Source organism: Protomyctophum parallelum (assembly GCF_964188405.1).
Source record: "Protomyctophum parallelum genome assembly, chromosome: 8".
In the NCBI taxonomy this organism is placed as follows: Eukaryota; Metazoa; Chordata; class Actinopteri; order Myctophiformes; family Myctophidae; genus Protomyctophum; species Protomyctophum parallelum.
In genome coordinates, this window is record NC_139703.1 from 7,916,553 (window position 1) to 7,934,635 (window position 18,083).

The window sequence follows — 18,083 nt, forward strand, 5'->3', positions numbered from 1 at the left end:
GATTGAGCCAATCTGGAATGCGCTGGGACAAGACAAGGCAGCAGCATTACCGGTATTCCATGCATTCACTGGAGCAGACACTGTTGGAAGGTTCTCTGGAATAGGAAAAACCAAGTGGTTTCAACAGTACATAAAGATTGACAGGGACATCATCTCAGCACTGATGAAACTAACAGAAGAAGGCGACCTAACACAGGAGGTGAAGGATGCATTGGCCAACTTTGTATGCATGCTGTACTGCCCAAAGGGCATCCATATAACAAGCATTCCTGAACTCAGGTGGTATCCGTTTTGCAAACATCTGGCAGAAAGCAGCAAGTTGCTACAGTTGGTGCCCTTAAAGGAGCACATTGAACGTGTGCGCGTTCAAAGTAGGGTGTGGTGCCAAGCCACTGTGATGTGGCAGTCTTTTTGACCCACTCAAACATGGCTATTATCAAAATAGCCATGGTGAGATACTCCCTACCACTACAAAGGTTCTACCTGCACCACAGGCCATTGTAGAGTTGGTCAGATGTCAGTGCAAAACCCATTGCACAACCCAGAGATGTTCATGCAGGAGACACAACTTGGCTTGCACAGAACTTTGTTTGTGTGGTGAATGCGAAAACGACGCAGACTGCAATGTGGAAAATGACACTCCGGACAGTGATGAAGAGCTGTAAAATAATATTCCTGAATGATAGATGTAGATATTGTATATAGTTTAATCTTATAACTTGTCGATAATCTCTTTGCACTTTAATGTGTAATCTCATGTACATGCCTGCTGCTAATGTAGAAATATAAAGACTATGTTTTCAATTTACATTTGCTTTCTTGCTTTTCTATAACCCTGAGATATAAATTGAGGTCTGTTTTGAACTCCTTGACCTGGAAAAGCTATCTAATTAAGGTTCTAGGTTGTCTAGAATCCAAGACAGCACAAATTAGGCTATATATTTTATGGTGTCCATAAAACAACCAATATGGCGGCAATGCATGTATCTGTGCAAATGCAAACGAGGATTTTTGGATTCCCCATGTTCTGAACATTAAGAAAATGTATTGTTTTGCTAATCTCCACAAATGTTGAACAAAAACACATAGTGAACCTGACTACATGACTAAGACCATTTCCAAAGCAATTTGAATAAAATGTACTAAAGCCCCATTCACGGCTTAATGCAATGCATTTCATATAGACAGTAATAAAAGGAGCTTCAAAACGTGTAAAAGCTGACATTTGAAGCTAGTGCATTATCGTTCAGTGAATCACAGAATCAGCCCCGCTCCAACACATTCATCCTCCTACTCCAGAGAACAGAACATTGTTCTCCGCTCTGTTAAAATGCATGATATTTTTCTTTTTACTTGCTAATTAATGTGTGAATTAATGTGTGAATATGAAATATTGAATCCCTAGCGAATGTATTAGTTACACCAACTATTGTACTGTACTATTGGTTTAAGCAGACACACATTAGCCTGCCCCAGCCTGTGTGATTTCTGGTCTAGAGGGGGGTTGGGTGCCGGTCAAAAACAAGCATTGGATCCTGTTGGTGTGAAACTACCGTCTGTCAGATCCTCAGGTCTTTAATGGTTTGAATAGGATACGATCTCTGTGTTGATGATGACCTCCAGTCCGTTGGGGTGGAACACGCCGCTGATGTTCATGTTGAACTTGTCGAACTTGTGGACGGCGCGCGACGCCCTCACGTCCCACATCACCCCGTCGTTGAGCACCAGGTCGTCCATGGGGTGGAAGGTCGCACAGTTCCTCTTGTAGTTGTTGGCCAGCGCCGGGTCACTCAGGGTCAGCAGCTTCTGACCCGTGTGGATGTCGTAGATCTACAGGGGAAGGAGGGAGAATGACGGGAGAGAAGAGTGAGAATGAACGTGAAATGGAAATGGATTGGAGACATTAGAGAAACAGCCCATGGTTAAAATGCTGCAGAACATGGTAGGAGAAGAGCGGCGAGGTCACTTACATGGGCGTCTTGGTCTTTAGTGCCGATGACTCTGTCCTGACACAGCTTACTGAACTCCACGCAGTGGTCGTCTGCAAACGAGTGTCTGAGAGAGAGAGAGAGAGAGAGAGAGAGTTTACATTGGAGCAATCTGGGTACACATCGGCAAAACAAAGGAAAAACAGCACCCTCTTTTCCTTTGACGTCGGTCAACAGTCTGTCTCGAGTCTGTCTCTGTCTGGAGTGTTAGTTTTCCCAAACCTGGTGTGCACATAGGGACCCAACTGGCAATGGTGTTTTCACCTTCCACTGGGCAGTTCATTGAAATTAAGCTTGCCCTCTCCGAAGACGAAAAGGAGGATCAGTCGCCTTCCATATTGAAAATCAGGAGGCAAGTGGCTTGGATAGTTGGGCTTAAGGCCTTTGCATTCGCTTAATAAATGAATTGCATTCACTCCTCGTTGCATGTCAAATCACTCAGGTACAAGTTCAATACCAGATGAATATAGCTACTGGTCAGACAACTAAACAGCACAGGCAACAAGCAGTGCTGCAGTAGGGGGTCATGGTAGGATAGAGAACCAGCAGTACTAGAGCTATGTAATGTATGTACTGTATGTGTATATGTGTGCATCTTACTTCAAGGTGAAGACACTGTCCATACTCCAGAGAGCAGACAGGGGCACACTCCAGGAGGCAGAGGTCAACAGTAGGGTCCCATCCTGACGCACACAGAAGAAAAATAAATATTTCACGGCACTCAACATTGGTTTCGATATATATTTTTCGGGTTAATTGCCCAGCCCCAATTGGTGGGAACCAGCGCAAGACACGAGGAGGTTGGAGGAAGTTGTTCTGTGCGGTCATTTCCCTACCCTGGAGGGCTCCAGGTGTGTGATGGCGGAGGTGTGACAGCTGTAGTTGGACTCCTCCTCGCCGGAGAAGACGTTGTAGAGTTTGAGGTGTCCGGTGCACGTGCCCAGCATGAGGAAACGCTCGCGGGCTGAGAAGGCACAGCAGGTGAAGCCGCTCTCGTCGCCATCGCCCTCGTGGAACACCGACATGGGACGGAACCTGGACAGACAGACGGACAGGGAAGAAGAGAAAAACACATGTGAGAGCAGGGAAACAAGGCAAGGATGGAAGGAATTTTTTTTTTTAAAAGGAAAAAAAAGGGGCTCAAGGTAATATGTGAATGTGACCCACCGTGAATGGGAGCCTGTCATTGAATTATAATTAATTAATGTCATGTGAAAGCAGGGAATCGTAGCTTCAAATTGACATATTGTTTGTTAAAGGTTTATAGAGTAATGTCTTACAGAAAACAGCAAGTTGAGAAAACAGGCTAGAAAGGTTCACTTCTGTGGACTCTAACATTATACCTAGTAGCTACTGTACACTAAATATTTATTTCATATGTACATGTCGATTTCAGCTCTGACAATTATTTCAGACACGTTCTAGTATGTGAAGAGTTTGCCTGTGCTATTAACCCATTTTGGATAAAATAATTAAAAAAAATCAGTTTTTCTCCTCTGGTGAAAAGCTGGAGGTTGCACGATGACAGATTCTCTGTCAAATCTGGTCACATATTTGTATATTCCGTCAAATAGAAGACAATTTATGTATTTATTTACCAGGGAGAGTGCACATTAATCAACATCAAAACAGATCAATGCAGTACAAGACAAGCAAACATAGTACTGTACATGATTAGAATTTTGGGTTTTGTTAAGCCATCTCTTAAGGTTGAATAGACACCAACTACTTGCACTTGGTGCTTTCTCAACAGTGTTCGATAAATACATGATCTCTCTCTTCAATCTTCATACAGATACATATACTGTACAGTCTTGCAATATTAACCCATTCTGACCGGGCACCCATTTTGGTGTTAGCATCATGTCATGCTTTAGCTATTTAAAAATAGCAGATCTACAAGCTCATATCGCGCCACCGAGTGGCGCGATACGAGCTTGTAGGTCTGCTATTTTTTGAAAAATCGAAGAACGACTGACATTTTTTTAATCTGATCTCAGGTCAGAATGGGTTTAATCAGACCAGTGTGTGTCCAGTGGAAACCTGGTATGAATCTGATCTCAGGTCAGAATGGGTTAATGGTTGTATAGTGTGTGTATCTGTCTCAGTTTGTCTGCCTGTCTGTCTGTGAGTGTCTGACTGACTGACTGAGTGTCTGACTCAGTGACTGCGTGTACTGTACGCACACACTGCTCTTACCTGCTAAATATGAGGTGTCTATCCTGGCAGCCTCTGTCCACTCCTCCGTATTTGGGGTACAGCACCCTGCTCCCCAGCCGGGCCGTGAAGCTGTGGGGCGCCTGTCGTCTCTGCTTGGGCTCGGGGCAGCGGTGCGGGGTGAAGAGGGAGAACGGGGGGCAGGTGGTGACCGGGTTGGGACAGCGAGCGTGCTGCTCCCGCAGGTACTCCGTGATGATGCTGTCCAGGGCGGGTGGAGAGGGCAGGTGGCGCTCCAGCTGTTTCCTCATGGCAGGACTCTGGGAAAAAGACAGAAGCCACGTTGCAATAACAAAAGTCTTGGCCACTCGCTCACTCCATCATGGCAGTGTTACGGTGAAATTGGTGACCTGCTGAAATATGTGACAATCGTGTAGACGGAGATCAATTAACGTCAGTGTATGAATGTAAATCATTGTGATTTGTTTATTAGCTTTATTAGAGTTCAACTTAAGAAAAACGGTCTGTATTGCTTTTAAACCAAAATCGTTAAACCAGTGGATATGTTCTTGTTCCTGATTGTTTCTGTGATTTTTGTCCTGTAATGTCTACCATTTTGTAATGTATTGTCTATGTCTTGTCGGTTTCTTGAACGGTGACGTCATGGACGAAAAACAAATTTCAGTGCAAGCTGACAATGAGGTTGTATCGTATCGTATCGAAACTCAGTGGCATTAAGGCCACATATTTAAAGACCTACAGGTAAGATATGTGAAGTCCACAAGATGGTCACATATTTCGGCAGGTCACCAATTTCAACACTGCCATGCTGGAGTGACCGAGTGTGAGCGAGCGGCCGAGACTTTGGGTATTGGAATTTGGCTAGAGACAATATTCAACAAAATGTCAAAATGTATTTAACCCATTTTGGGCGGGAACCCCTTTTGGTGTTAGCATCATGTTATGCTTTAGCTATTGAAAAATATATTTTTGAAAAATCGAAGAACGACTGACATAGAAACATAGCTTTTTCAGAAAACTGTCAGGATTTAGAAGACATTTTTAGAATCTGATCTCAGGTCAAAATGGGTTAAAGGCCCAGTCAGGGACCCAGGTAATAACTTCACCAACCTGTATAAAGGCACCGTGGTCAGATTTCTCCCTCAGCACAGAAGACTTCTTCCCCGAGCCGCTGCTCATAAGAGCCTGCCGCTCCCGCGAAAACAGGATCCGGCCGACCGGCGTGCAGCCGTGTCCGTGGTGGGTACTAGTGGCAGGAGGAGGAGGAGGGCTCGTGATGGCAGAGGAGGAGGAGGAGGAAGAGCAGTGGGCGGAGGAGTGTGGAAGCGAGGGAGGAGGATTCCAGGGTGGCGGCGGGGCGCCACCGGAAGAGGAGGACACGGGGGACGAGCCGACATGGCCGCCGGCGGCGCGGACCGCGATCCCGTGGGCGAGGCGGGGGGTCCTGGGCAGCAGCGCCGCCACGGACGGGGAGGAGGACGAGGGGCTGACGCAGGACGAAGAGGACGAGGCGGTCTGACAGAGCGGCAGGTTGGCCTCTCTCGACAGCGTGCAGGCCGTGTCCTGAAGGCCCTTGGCCAGCAGGTGGCTGCGGATCAGCATGAGGAGCTCCTTCTCGGGGAAGGTGATGCGGGACTGGGCCACCACGTTGGCCCGCTGCAGGCGCGCCAGAGACACGTCCGTGCTGATGAGCAGGGGCTTGCCGGAGACCCTCTCCGTGAGCTCCGCCGCGTAGCGGCAGAAACGGACGTGTTCGGAGCGCTTGTCCTGCAACACCGGTTCCTTCATCAGCTGGGGGAGAGAAAAAACGATTTACATATAATTCATTATTATTGCAGCCCACTGCAGGGCTATACAAGACAGGCACATGAAGACATGATCTCCTGGGTGACAAATATGACGACATACCATACTGATTCATTTGTTTTACTAAGCTTTGGATGCATTACATGTAGTGGAGCTGGGGGAAATAATATAATGCACAAAAGACTGGGCATGTGCCGATTATAAAGTCTGTGTACAAAATAATATTCCTTGAATAATATGCGTTATTCTTAAGCGGTTGGTAATAGAAGCATGCATTAAATTATTTCAGCAGAAAATGTTAAGAGCTACGACTTCTGCCACACACGCAAAGCATAAATCAGCCTTAATTCTAACACTGGACCTACAGTTTTTGCCGAAATGGAAGAGAAGAAGAGACTGACCTGCTGTATGTGTCCACTGCTGAACAGAGAGACTGACCTGCTGTATGTGTCCACTGCTGAACAGAGAGACTGACCTGCTGTATGTGTCCACTGCTGAACAGAGAGACTGACCTGCTGTATGTGTCCACTGCTGAACAGAGAGACTGACCTGCTGTATGTGTCCACTGCTGAACAGAGGAGAGACTGACCTGCTGTATGTGTCCACTGCTGAACAGAGGAGAGACTGACCTGCTGTATGTGTCCACTGCTGAACAGAGGAGAGACTGACCTGCTGTATGTGTCCACTGCTGAACAGAGGAGAGACTGACCTGCTGTATGTGTCCACTGCTGAACAGAGAGACTGACCTGCTGTATGTGTCCACTGCTGAACAGAGGAGAGACTGACCTGCTGTATGTGTCCACTGCTGAACAGAGAGACTGACCTGCTGTATGTGTCCACTGCTGAACAGAGGAGAGACTGACCTGCTGTATGTGTCCACTGCTGAACAGAGAGACTGACCTGCTGTATGTGTCCACTGCTGAACAGAGGAGAGACTGACCTGCTGTATGTGTCCACTGCTGAACAGAGAGACTGACCTGCTGTATGTGTCCACTGCTGAACAGAGAGACTGACCTGCTGTATGTGTCCACTGCTGAACAGAGGAGAGACTGACCTGCTGTATGTGTCCACTGCTGAACAGAGGCAGCTTGCTGATGATCTGCCTGATGGCCGAGCAGCGAGACAGACCCACCAGAGCCTTACAGGCCAGCGAGCGGATCCGGTCTGCGTCCGTTATGGGCATCTTGATGGACAACAGCGACAGCAGCACCTGACACAACAACACAGTTAAGTTAACACTCTAGAACAGGGTTTTTTTGTTTTTCTTTCAACCAGTGGTCCAGGGACCAACAGTGGTGCTTGAAAGGGGTTCCAACCAGGTGGTCCCCAGCTAAATGATGGAGATTTGTTAATGCTGTTAAACAAATGGATCATTATTAGCTCTCAAGAGTTACATTATTGTTAAACATCTCAGATTACTTAACTTACAAGAAGTCTATAGAATTAGAGAATGTAGAAGAATGGTTATTTTGTTGTCGCCTGTTGTCTCTCCTTGTACCACATCATACACATGGAATCGTATCCAACGACGTCACAATATTCTACATTTTGGGTCCGAGAGGCTATTTTCTCATCAAATGGTGGTTCCGTGGCTCAAATGCAGAATAAATAATGGACCTTGATGTGAAAAGGGTTGAAAACCCATGCTCTAGACCGGAGCTGAGACCCAAAAGAGAAATGTGATGTCTCCCCCGGGACCCAAACCAGTGAAAAGCTTGTAGATCGGCTATTTTGCACAACTCCTTTATTAATTTGTTTTCTAATTTATGGAATCTTTTAGATTTTTGGGGGATTTATGTATGAAAATTTTTGAAAAAAAAAAAACATTTAATCTGTTTCTAATTCATGAAAGACTTTTTGTATCGGTATCGTCCGATGGTGAGAAAAACAAACGGTGATCAGTCCCAAAAAACCTGATCCATGCACCCTTATCGCGCTCTTCCCCCAACCGTATGAAACGCTCTGGGTTGCTAGGCGATCAATAAAACGATCGAAATTAACCGCAAGTGAAATGCCCGCTTCCATCCGGCTCAATGTAAACAGTAAACACATTTACTAAAATGCATCTTTCTCGTTCACATTTTCCCAGGTTGCGTGTTTCGGTCAAAACATGCTTTATTCAACGGCCCATAACTAAAGAACCCATGATCACCGTTACAAAAAAAAAAAGAATTCTGGGTGAAAGAAATTACGATTGCGATGTAAAGCAGGGATAACTAAAGTTGTGGACTTATAGTACACCAAAGTGCAGCCAAACTCACCTTAATGCCGTTGTTGTTCTGCACCAGCCTCCACATGCGGGCCAGAACCTTGTTGTGAGGGGCGGGGGGCTGCTGGGGGGACACCGCAAACCCACCCACCGTGCTCAGACTCTTGTCCGGAGCACAGACACAGTTTGTAATCACCTGAAGGAGAGCACGAGAGACAAGTCATTAATTAACCCATTTTGACCTGAGATCAGATTCTAAAAGTCTTCTACATCCTGACAGTTTTCTGAAAAAGCCATGTTTCTATGTCAGTCGTTCTTCGATTTTTCAAAAATAGCAGATCTACAAGCTCATAGCGCACCACTCATGAGCTTGTAGATCTGCTATTTTTCAATAGCTAAAGCATAACATAATGCTAACACCAAAAGGGGTTCCCGCCCAAAATGGGAAAGTGAAATCCATTATAAAGAAAATAATGTAAGACTTCCGGTTGTAAACAAAGAATATTCATATATTATTCTCAATATTCAATCATTTATTGCCATAACCAACTTGGAATTTGTTTCGGTGTGATCAAAGATAACAAGTCGAATGCGGAAACACAGTTTGCCATCAAGGGATCAATAGTTCCAAAACATTCTACAGATGAAACACAAAATCCTTATTATGGGTGTCGATGGAGCATCGTATCGCAGCGACATCATAACTCTACATTTCAATGAGTCTGGTATATATATATATATATTATATATACACCTTCCTATGATTCCCATGATTGGATACAGACAGTTTGATATACAGTGATACGTAGTGTCTGTCCCTCTGTGTCTGCGGTACATGGTTGATAGGCTATGTGTGGGTAATGGGTTAAACTTTGGTCACCACGAAATTCACAAAAGTGTTGGGACATCAACAGAGCTGCGTCTACTCTATGCATCCCTCGTTACCTGCAGGGCAGACTTCTGGATCTCTGCGTCATTAGCAAACACCTCTCCCTCTGCCAAGCCCAGGATTATACCCATCCCTGTGCAAACACACACACACACACACACACACACACACACACACACACACACACACACACACACACGCGCGCGCCAGGAAGTCAAACTTCATGGAATTTCATTTACCTCATGGCTGCAAACAATTCAGCAAAGGTTAACCGAGGGTTAGTCAGACGGTATAGAGTGTCGCAGTCCCACCCCCTACCAGGGCCCAGGAAATTATTCTCCGTTCATTTTCCTCAGACTACCAAAATATTGTGTTTGATTTGTCACGACTCAAGTTGGCTTTGTCCGCGGCATAACCGTCTTTAAATAAATACTTTTGAAATGTCTATGGGAAAAATGCATTGGGAATCATTTCCTGGCCTGGTGTCGTCATGACAGGAGGCGGGACTGCTCTATAGCGACATGCGCACATATACTGTAGGCTATACGCTCGCACGTGGTCAAAATGTTCAGCAGACGGTATACGCTTTTTTTCTCCAAAACTTTCAGAACGGAGTCTATAACGTATAACCGTAGAACACACCACTCAATGCACTTCAATATGGCTCAGGGAGCTTCCCTGTGCGACCACAGTCTTCTTCTGTATGCCAACAAGAAGTGTGGATTTCTTCATTTGCTCTGTGTACCGTGTTGTCAGATTGGTGCATGACATGTATTTTGTCATTTTGCTGGTACTATTGTATAAATGTGCAGTGCACCAACCAAACACCCCCAGCTGTTGTGGGGGATTTGAATCTTCAATCTACAGCGCCGTAAGTTAACCAAGAAAAAACATGGACATCGGAAAACAAACAAAAGAGGAGAAGGAGAGAGAAGAAAAGGTCTCCTTTTTACGGACCGATGGTGGAGTCGGGAGAGCGGGTCTCATCCAGAGAGACCAGTGCCATCTGGATCTTAGGAACCACGGTCAGAATGGCCAGGATATCCAGGGCGTACCGCACCGTGTCACTCCTGCACAGAGGAAGGACGGACAGAAAACATGATAATAATGGATGTTATCCTCGTTTTAGAAGTTGGAATTCGCCGGGTACAACACGACAGATGAGTTTATAAGAGATGTAGTTATGTCTTAAAACTCATTCACCGCGAGCAGAGCGCCAAAAAACATCTTCAACTTCTTTTTTTCTTTTAGTTGAGATCGCTCTTGACCACTGCGTGGATATCTCAACCGTCGCTAGGCAACACTCGGCTAGGCTATGGTCTGTCAGTATAAAAGTTCCCCTCCGTCCGTGTGCGTTACCTGCCATAGTAGGTCCTCCAGTCGCAGGCGGTAGAGATGAGCTGCAGCGTCAGGGGAACACAGGAGAGCTTGTAGAAGGCGTCAGCCTGCTCCCAGTGGACATGAGGAGCGCCACACTCTATCAGGAACTCCATCATTTCAACCACCTGCTCCCGGGTGTACGAGCAAGGCTGGATGGAGAGCGCACACACACACACACACACACACACACACACACACACACACACTTATTAATTATCCATTTGGGAGTCATTGAAATGATTTTGTCTGAGAACCATGACTTGCTTTATGTTTACTAGTACTACACCTAATATCAGATATTAATTAAATCTGCAAGCAGCGATGACCAGGCCCTCACGCATCTGTGCAAGTTAGGGGCAAATATCGACCAATAAGAACTGGGAATAAGAGCTCCCAGTTCCGATTGGTCTGATCGGTCCAAGAATAAGGGCTCATTCATAGTCTGGATTTTCGGTGGTGGGGTGACCACTAGGGGTGGGTCCCGAACGTCGGGACCAATCCGGTACCGAACCGAACATGCTCGAGTACCGGGTACCCATTACAATAATTCAATTTCGGTTCTCTCTATCGGTTCCTGGGTGACACCATGCACGCACGCACGCACGCACGCACATAAAACAGCTGATTATAATCAGATCCTGCTACTCGGAGAGCCAGCAACAGAATGGACCGTGGTAATCGCTCTTGTCGCTCAAAAGTATGGCTTCACGCTCTCTCTAACACGTCTTTCTTTCTCTCTCTCGCGTACGCGCGTTAGAGAGAGACGCTCTCTCTAACACGTCTTTCTTTTTTTCTCTCTCTCTCTCTCCCCCTCCCTCCCTCCCGTTGAAGCACTGTAGTGTTGCACTGTTCTGATGTGATATTACAATTTACCGATATATGAAATAGCCTATCATACATTTAATTTTTATGTTATTATTTGCATCTGAACTTGTCAGTAGCCTAAATGTAGGCCTTTACCACAGTACTGTGGTAGTCTACTGTGGAAGAGGATGTTACACTATTTATTCATTACATGTCTTAAATTGACATTGAGCTTTTTTGTTAAACATTTGACCTCTTTTATATCATTTTGGAACCGAAATAGGGAACCGTTAAGAACCGGAATCGATAAGCAGAACCGGAATCGGTACCGGACTCGAAAAAATCCTAACGATACCCATCCCTAGTGACCACCGAACTACAACATGACGTCACGAGCCGCGGTGAAGAGCAAACCACCGCCACCGCCCTAGCCCTTCTCTCTGTTTTTACTCACCTCCTCACCACCGGAGCGGTGGTCACCTCACCAACGAAACTCCAGACTATGAATGAGCCCATAGAATAATCATTGCGATTTCAATAGGGTTTCGCACTACTATGCAGTGCTCGGGTACTTATTATATAGTATTGGTAGTAGATATATTACTAGTAGTAGTGGAAGTTCTAATACACATACCTTATAATGTGGCTGCTGGTGCACAGTGCTGCCCCCTTCTGTTCTGTGGAGAGATTGTTTGACCTGTTCCGTTTTCACTGCCAGGTGAGCCTCAAAGTACCTGCAGAGGAAAATGCTTCCCATATCACTCACTGAGCTGCATACGGAAGAACATTAAGCTAGCCAATCACTCACTGAGCTTCATACGGAAAAACATTAAGCTAGCCAATCACTCACTGAGCTGCATACGGAAGAACATTAAGCTAGCCAATCACTCACTGAGCTGCATACGGAAGAACATTAAGCTAGCCAATCACTCACTGAGCTGCATACGGAAGAACATTAAGCTAGCCAATCACTCACTCTGCTGCATACGGAAGAACATTAAGCTAGCCAAAATTAAAGGCCAGGCTTCATTGAAAAACAAGCATACAGGATATACTGTACACTGTACAGTAGACCATTTTCCATAAATTGATTAAAATGTTAGACTTGTTTGTTCGTGTTAGAATTTTGTTGGTAAATCAATCTTTTCTCCAGTGACAATTTCGGAATAAGACTTTTCAAACCAATCCGTGCTTTAAAATGAAAATGACGAACAAAAAGTAACCAACCGCACAATGATGTGATGTTCAGTACCAGTGTTGTTTTTGGCAGCACATTTTGATTTTAGTTTTAGTCATAGTCTCTTGAATAGTTTTAGTCACATTTTAGTCACCCGGAATGTTTTAGTGTTAAGTCTAGTTTTAGTCGACTGAATGTCATAAGATTTTAGTCGACTAAATGTACAGTTGATTTAGTCTGCTAAAATGAATTTTGGCAGGCCTTGATCCCGTCGTAATGACTGTTTTTTTTTCTGAAAATAGCCGATCTACAAGCTTACAACACGTCGCACTGTGACGCGTTGTGAGCTTGTAGATCGGCTATTTTCAGCATGCAACTAATTGTAAAGTGACTTACCGGTATACTGGATCTCTTGTAATGTCCACTAGTACCTTCCTAACATTTTAGTCTAGTTTTTATTTGTTGACGGAATTGTCAGTATATATATATATATATATATATATATATATATATATATATACGGTAGTCTTAGTTTTAGTCATCATAGCTTAGTTTTTATTTAGTTTCCATCAGTGATAAAAAGGTAGTCAACGAACATTTTTCGTCTTAGTTTTAGTTGACGAAAACAACACTGGTCAGTACCTGCGCAGGGCCATACAGGTGTGTAGTGTGGTCAGTACCTGCGCAGGGCCATACAGGTGTGTAGTGTGGTCAGTACCTGCGCAGGAGCATACAGGTGTGTAGTGTGGTCAGTACCTGCGCAGGAGCATACAGGTGTGTAGTGTGGTCAGTACCTGCGCAGGCGCATACAGGTGTGTAGTGTGGTCAGTACCTGCGCAGGGCCATACAGGTGTGTAGTGTGGTCAGTACCTGCGCAGGGCCATACAGGTGTGTAGTGTGGTCAGTACCTGCGCAGGAGCATACAGGTGTGTAGTGTGGTCAGTACCTGCGCAGGAGCATACAGGTGTGTAGTGTGGTCAGTACCTGCGCAGGAGCATACAGGTGTGTAGTGTGGTCAGTACCTGCGCAGGAGCATACAGGTGTGTAGTGTGGTCAGTACCTGCGCAGGAGCATACAGGTGTGTAGTGTGGTCAGTACCTGCGCAGGAGCATACAGGTGTGTAGTGTGGTCAGTACCTGCGCAGGAGCATACAGGTGTGTAGTGTGGTCAGTACCTGCGCAGGGCCATACAGGTGTGTAGTGTGGTCAGTACCTGCGCAGGGCCATACAGGTGTGTTTGGCCGTCTGTCGGCTTGAGAACACCTGGTCATCACTGAGTACGGGCACCTGCTCGTCGACGTTTAGGATCTCCAGCGTACTGATCTGCAAGGGGTCGGAGAGGTCACAGAGATCACAACATCAAAGTGTTAAGTCATGTGACACATGAGACACCATCAGAGGCACTCAAATTGAAAAAACAAACAAAAAAAACAATGTGTTTTATTTCTACGATGGTGCATTTCCAGTCAGTGTCCATTATTATTAGCAGCATAATCATCTATTTTGTATTTGGCTGTTAATGCTTTAGGAAATTGGTGAATAATTTATTTGTATGTATTAAAACCCTATCAGTGCCGGAAGTGCTTCAAAATAGGAGCTCTGGGTTTGTCTCAGCGCTTTTACTCTGAAAGCCATGACCCGGAAACAATCTACTAAAAAAAGTTGACTTTACATTGCTAGCTTACATTGCGATCATTTTAATTTATACGATATATGATCCAAAAAGCGCCAGCATATCGATCCATTCATAACCACGGAGAGCGCCCTGGATTAGGAGAGTCATTCTTTCCGCCGCGCTAACATGTAAATCAACGGCAACGAATATGAGCCCAGAGCGTAGCATACGGCAGCCGAAAGGCGAACGGGCCAAAAAAAAAAAAAAAAAAAGGGAAAATTCTGAATATTCTTATCTCGCCCCGTATCATTGAGGATGCGCTAGGACGTCCCTAGACGTTTAAGGCTCAGCTTGGTTTTAATCCTTAAGACGTTTAGGGACGTTTTACGTGCAGAAACTGTTTAAAGTCTCATGTCGGTCATATTCAAAAGACTTGAATAAATGGACTTTTCCTGTGCAGACCATTCTCTTTGCGTAGTAGGATCCCGAGTGTCAAATTAACACTCAGGAGAAAGCTTTTGCTGAGAAAGCAAAGACAAAAATAACAAGGTGTGGTTGTACCAGGTTGACCAGGCGCCGGAGTCCGTCGTGCTGGTCGAACAGCTGCAGGATGGCCCTGAAGGAGAAGGAGATGGAGAAGAACATGGTGGCGTGGCAGCAGCCTGACGCGTGAGACGACTCCAACAGCCACAGAGCATAGGACACCATGTCTGAGAGGACGCCGTCTGCCAGAGTACACACCTGGAAGGACGCACACACACACACACACACACCAGGGTTAACCCATTCTGACCCGAGATCAGATTCTAAAAATGTCTTCTACATCCTGACAGTTTTCTGAAAAAGCTATGTTTCTATGTCAGTCGTTCTTTGATTTTTCAAAAATAGCAGACCTACAAGCTCGTAGCGCGCCACTCGGTGGCGCGCTATGAGCTTGTAGATCTGCTATTTTTCAATAGCTAAAGCATGACATAATGCTAACACCAAAAGGGGTTCCCCCCAAAATGGGTATGCTGCGTTCACACGAGCAGATGCAAAAGATACAAAGCTACACAGTGTATTTGTAGGTGTTTTGCACAAACGTCGGATTCATCTTTGCATCTTCATGTCGCTGGCTTCCATTGACAATTAATGCAATTCCATCGACTGTAGCTTTGCATCTGCCTATTGTGTTTATATTATATAATCTGTACTATGATGATTTTTTTAAATCGATCAAAAATACACTTTAATTACACTGAGGATTTCATTAGCGTATAACTATATTATGGGGTTATCGTATCAAATGGGGATCCCTGGCCTAGCCTAATACATATCAAACGGAGATTGAGAACCAGCCCTCTATACCACTGGTTCCCGATCCCCAACCAGTGTTCGGTTGGGGATCCATTTGTGGGTCACGGACAATTCCCCAAAAAGGTGAATGAATTCATGCATTCATGAATTAATACCAAAATAAAATTACTTAATTTCAAAGTAATTTATTGAATAATGTTTAAGGGGTAGTGAAAATAGCCGGCGTGGCGCGATGTGAGCTTGTAGATCTGCAATTTACACTAGTCTGGGTCCCGGGGGAATGTCTAATTTCTCTTTTGGACAAAAGCAAGGGCTCACTTTGTAATGCTCCAGGTAAATGTATTCACAATCGCAGCAGGCATACAGTACAACGTTTCGACCCGTATTGGTCTTTCTCAAGTCTCATACTTGAGCCCAATACATGTCCTCACTGCTGTGATTGTGATTACGATTACATTTACCTGGAGCATTACAAAGTGAGTTGCGAGCCCTTGCTTTTGTTCATGATATCGGTTAGTTTAACAGTTTGGCTCAGCACCAAGACCAGAGGATGTGCCCTATTTTATCTTATTCAAATGTATCTTGTGGGTCACGGGCTAAAAGGTTTGGGGAAGCAGTGCTCTCTATACCCTCTCCATGGCGTCCTGGTTGTAGGCCAGATAGTAGAGGCACAGGGAGACGCCGGTGGCTGCCATGGACGGCCGGGGGATCTCCAGCAGCTTCTGGACGCCTCCGTGTGCGATGAACTCTGCAGCAAACTTCTTATGGAGGAGCAGGGATGCCAGGTACTAGAGACAGGAGAGACGGAGAGCACGACACCGTTATGGAGGAACAGGGATGTCAGGTACTAGAGACAGGTGAGACGGAGAACACAGTTATGTTTTATTAATAATAATAATAATAATGAATTGCATTTTTATAGCGCTTTTCTATGCACCATGCGCCTACTCAAAGCATATTGTGATTTGTACAGTCCCCCTTATTTTTATCTACTTGTGAAAGTACATTTTATTGGTGTATTTTACTACTATTTTAGCGGTGCATTGGAATACTTATTAACTTGGATTGGATTGAGAACTTGACTGGACTGGACTATAACAGACTAACAGTTTTATGCCATGAAGTTGCCCCATTAGTGTTTTTCTTATATATTGTGGTTGCACTACAGTGACAATAACGATCTATCTTATCTAGATATATCTATCTTATATTATCTACTCAAAGCGCATTACAATGGTTCATTCATTCATACATTGGGAGGTGAAGCGGCGAACAGTCGACGCCAGCGTCCTCACTTCCCACATTCACACACCAATGGTGGCAAGCTGCCATGCGAGGCACCGACCGACTCATTGGAGGCAATGTGGGGTTCAGTGTCTTGCCCAAGGACACGTCGACATGCGGACAGGAGAAGCCGGGATTCGAACCACCGACCCATGGATCATTGGACGACCTGCTCTACCTCCTGAGCCACAGCCTCCCTACAATACAAGCTTTTACAATCATGTAGTCTGAGTCATACTTTGAATAGTAGCCTCGGTAGAGTTGGTTTTTATTTTCGTTCGTTATTAGGCTAAAAAATGAAAGCCTGGGGGGAAAGCCATTGGTGGAAGATCTGGCATAGGAAGTGGGAGCCAACTTGTATTTCGCTAACCAATAACGTCGTTCCAAATTTGGTGACGTCAAGTGTTCTCCTCCATTTTCTACCGGGGAAGGGGGGGGGCACTACCCCTGGGTCACGCCGTTAATTCCACAATCGAAGCCCCGGGCCATCAGGTCATGTGGCAGCCATTGAGCCAAGTCTATGGACTTTTTTATGTTTGCTTTATCATTGCCCACCCCTCCCCCAATGACATTTAAGCCAAGTATTTGGACTTCTCATGTTTGCTTTAAATATTCCCCCACTCAGTGACGTCATGTAGCAGCAAAAGACTGTCTGAGAGACAAGGTGTCCCTCACTTCACAGTGAGTTTTTATTGTATTGGAATTCCCATAGGCACCTCTTAGATTGTGTCTGTGAAATATACAAAAACAACCCTGTTGTCAGGTGTGTGACTGTGGCATTGATGATATTGTGTTACATTTGATAACGCCAGAGTTGATGCTTCATGTCCATATGAGTAACATCACCGGGGTGGGCGATCTAAGCGTCCCTTATGGGAATTCCAATACAAAAAAATATAACTCTGTGTGACGACAGTGACGCAGGGGGACAGCGCCCTCTAGTGACAGAGATGTCAGACTTCTGTAGCAGGGAGACCAAATACAACCATGCCAGTTGTGCATGTTATTACTTATTACATTGTATAAACATAGTCTGCCACACAATATTGGACAAAATATAAATGCATTATATCACAATAATACAGCTTCAACACAGAGCTAATTTTATTTTATTTAACCTTTATTTAACCAGTAAAAACCACATTGAGACTGAAGTCTCTTTTACAAGTGTGAACTGGCCAGAACAATAGGCAAAATAAGTGACACAACTCTGCCAATAACAAAAAACATGACAGACATACAATGCTCATAAATACAGTACCCACTACCGAAGAAGCTTAAAGGGAGAACAGGAACGCGACTAATAAGGACTAATAAATAAAAACTAAGCAACGGAAATTGCTAGTTGACTAAAAAGCAAGCAGACAGTTGCTATACGTCAAAGCAGGAGCAATGTATGGGAAGTGTGCCCATGGCAATCCATTTAAAGCTCACTAGGGGAATCACAGCAGTCAGTTT

General features: G+C 45.0%; 1 protein-coding gene across 3 annotated transcripts in view; it reads right to left on the reverse strand.

The window, feature by feature from the left end:
• Positions 1–18,083, reverse strand: part of LOC310863534 (DDB1- and CUL4-associated factor 1-like) — a 43,152-nt gene that overhangs the window by 5,649 nt on the left and 19,420 nt on the right. For all 3 annotated transcript variants that reach the window (XM_083771951.1, XM_083771950.1, XM_083771952.1), the window contains 15 exons: positions 15,971–16,129; positions 14,607–14,786; positions 13,644–13,753; positions 11,889–11,988; positions 10,430–10,599; positions 10,028–10,140; positions 9,127–9,203; positions 8,234–8,377; positions 7,027–7,182; positions 5,277–5,957; positions 4,188–4,465; positions 2,825–3,023; positions 2,589–2,671; positions 1,971–2,055; positions 1,597–1,830 (listed from right to left, as the gene is read on the reverse strand). In XM_083771951.1, coding sequence (XP_083628077.1) covers positions 1,597–1,830; positions 1,971–2,055; positions 2,589–2,671; positions 2,825–3,023; positions 4,188–4,465; positions 5,277–5,957; positions 7,027–7,182; positions 8,234–8,377; positions 9,127–9,203; positions 10,028–10,140; positions 10,430–10,599; positions 11,889–11,988; positions 13,644–13,753; positions 14,607–14,786; positions 15,971–16,129 — 2,769 coding nt within the window. The remainder of the gene's footprint in view (positions 1–1,596; positions 1,831–1,970; positions 2,056–2,588; positions 2,672–2,824; positions 3,024–4,187; positions 4,466–5,276; positions 5,958–7,026; positions 7,183–8,233; positions 8,378–9,126; positions 9,204–10,027; positions 10,141–10,429; positions 10,600–11,888; positions 11,989–13,643; positions 13,754–14,606; positions 14,787–15,970; positions 16,130–18,083) is intronic.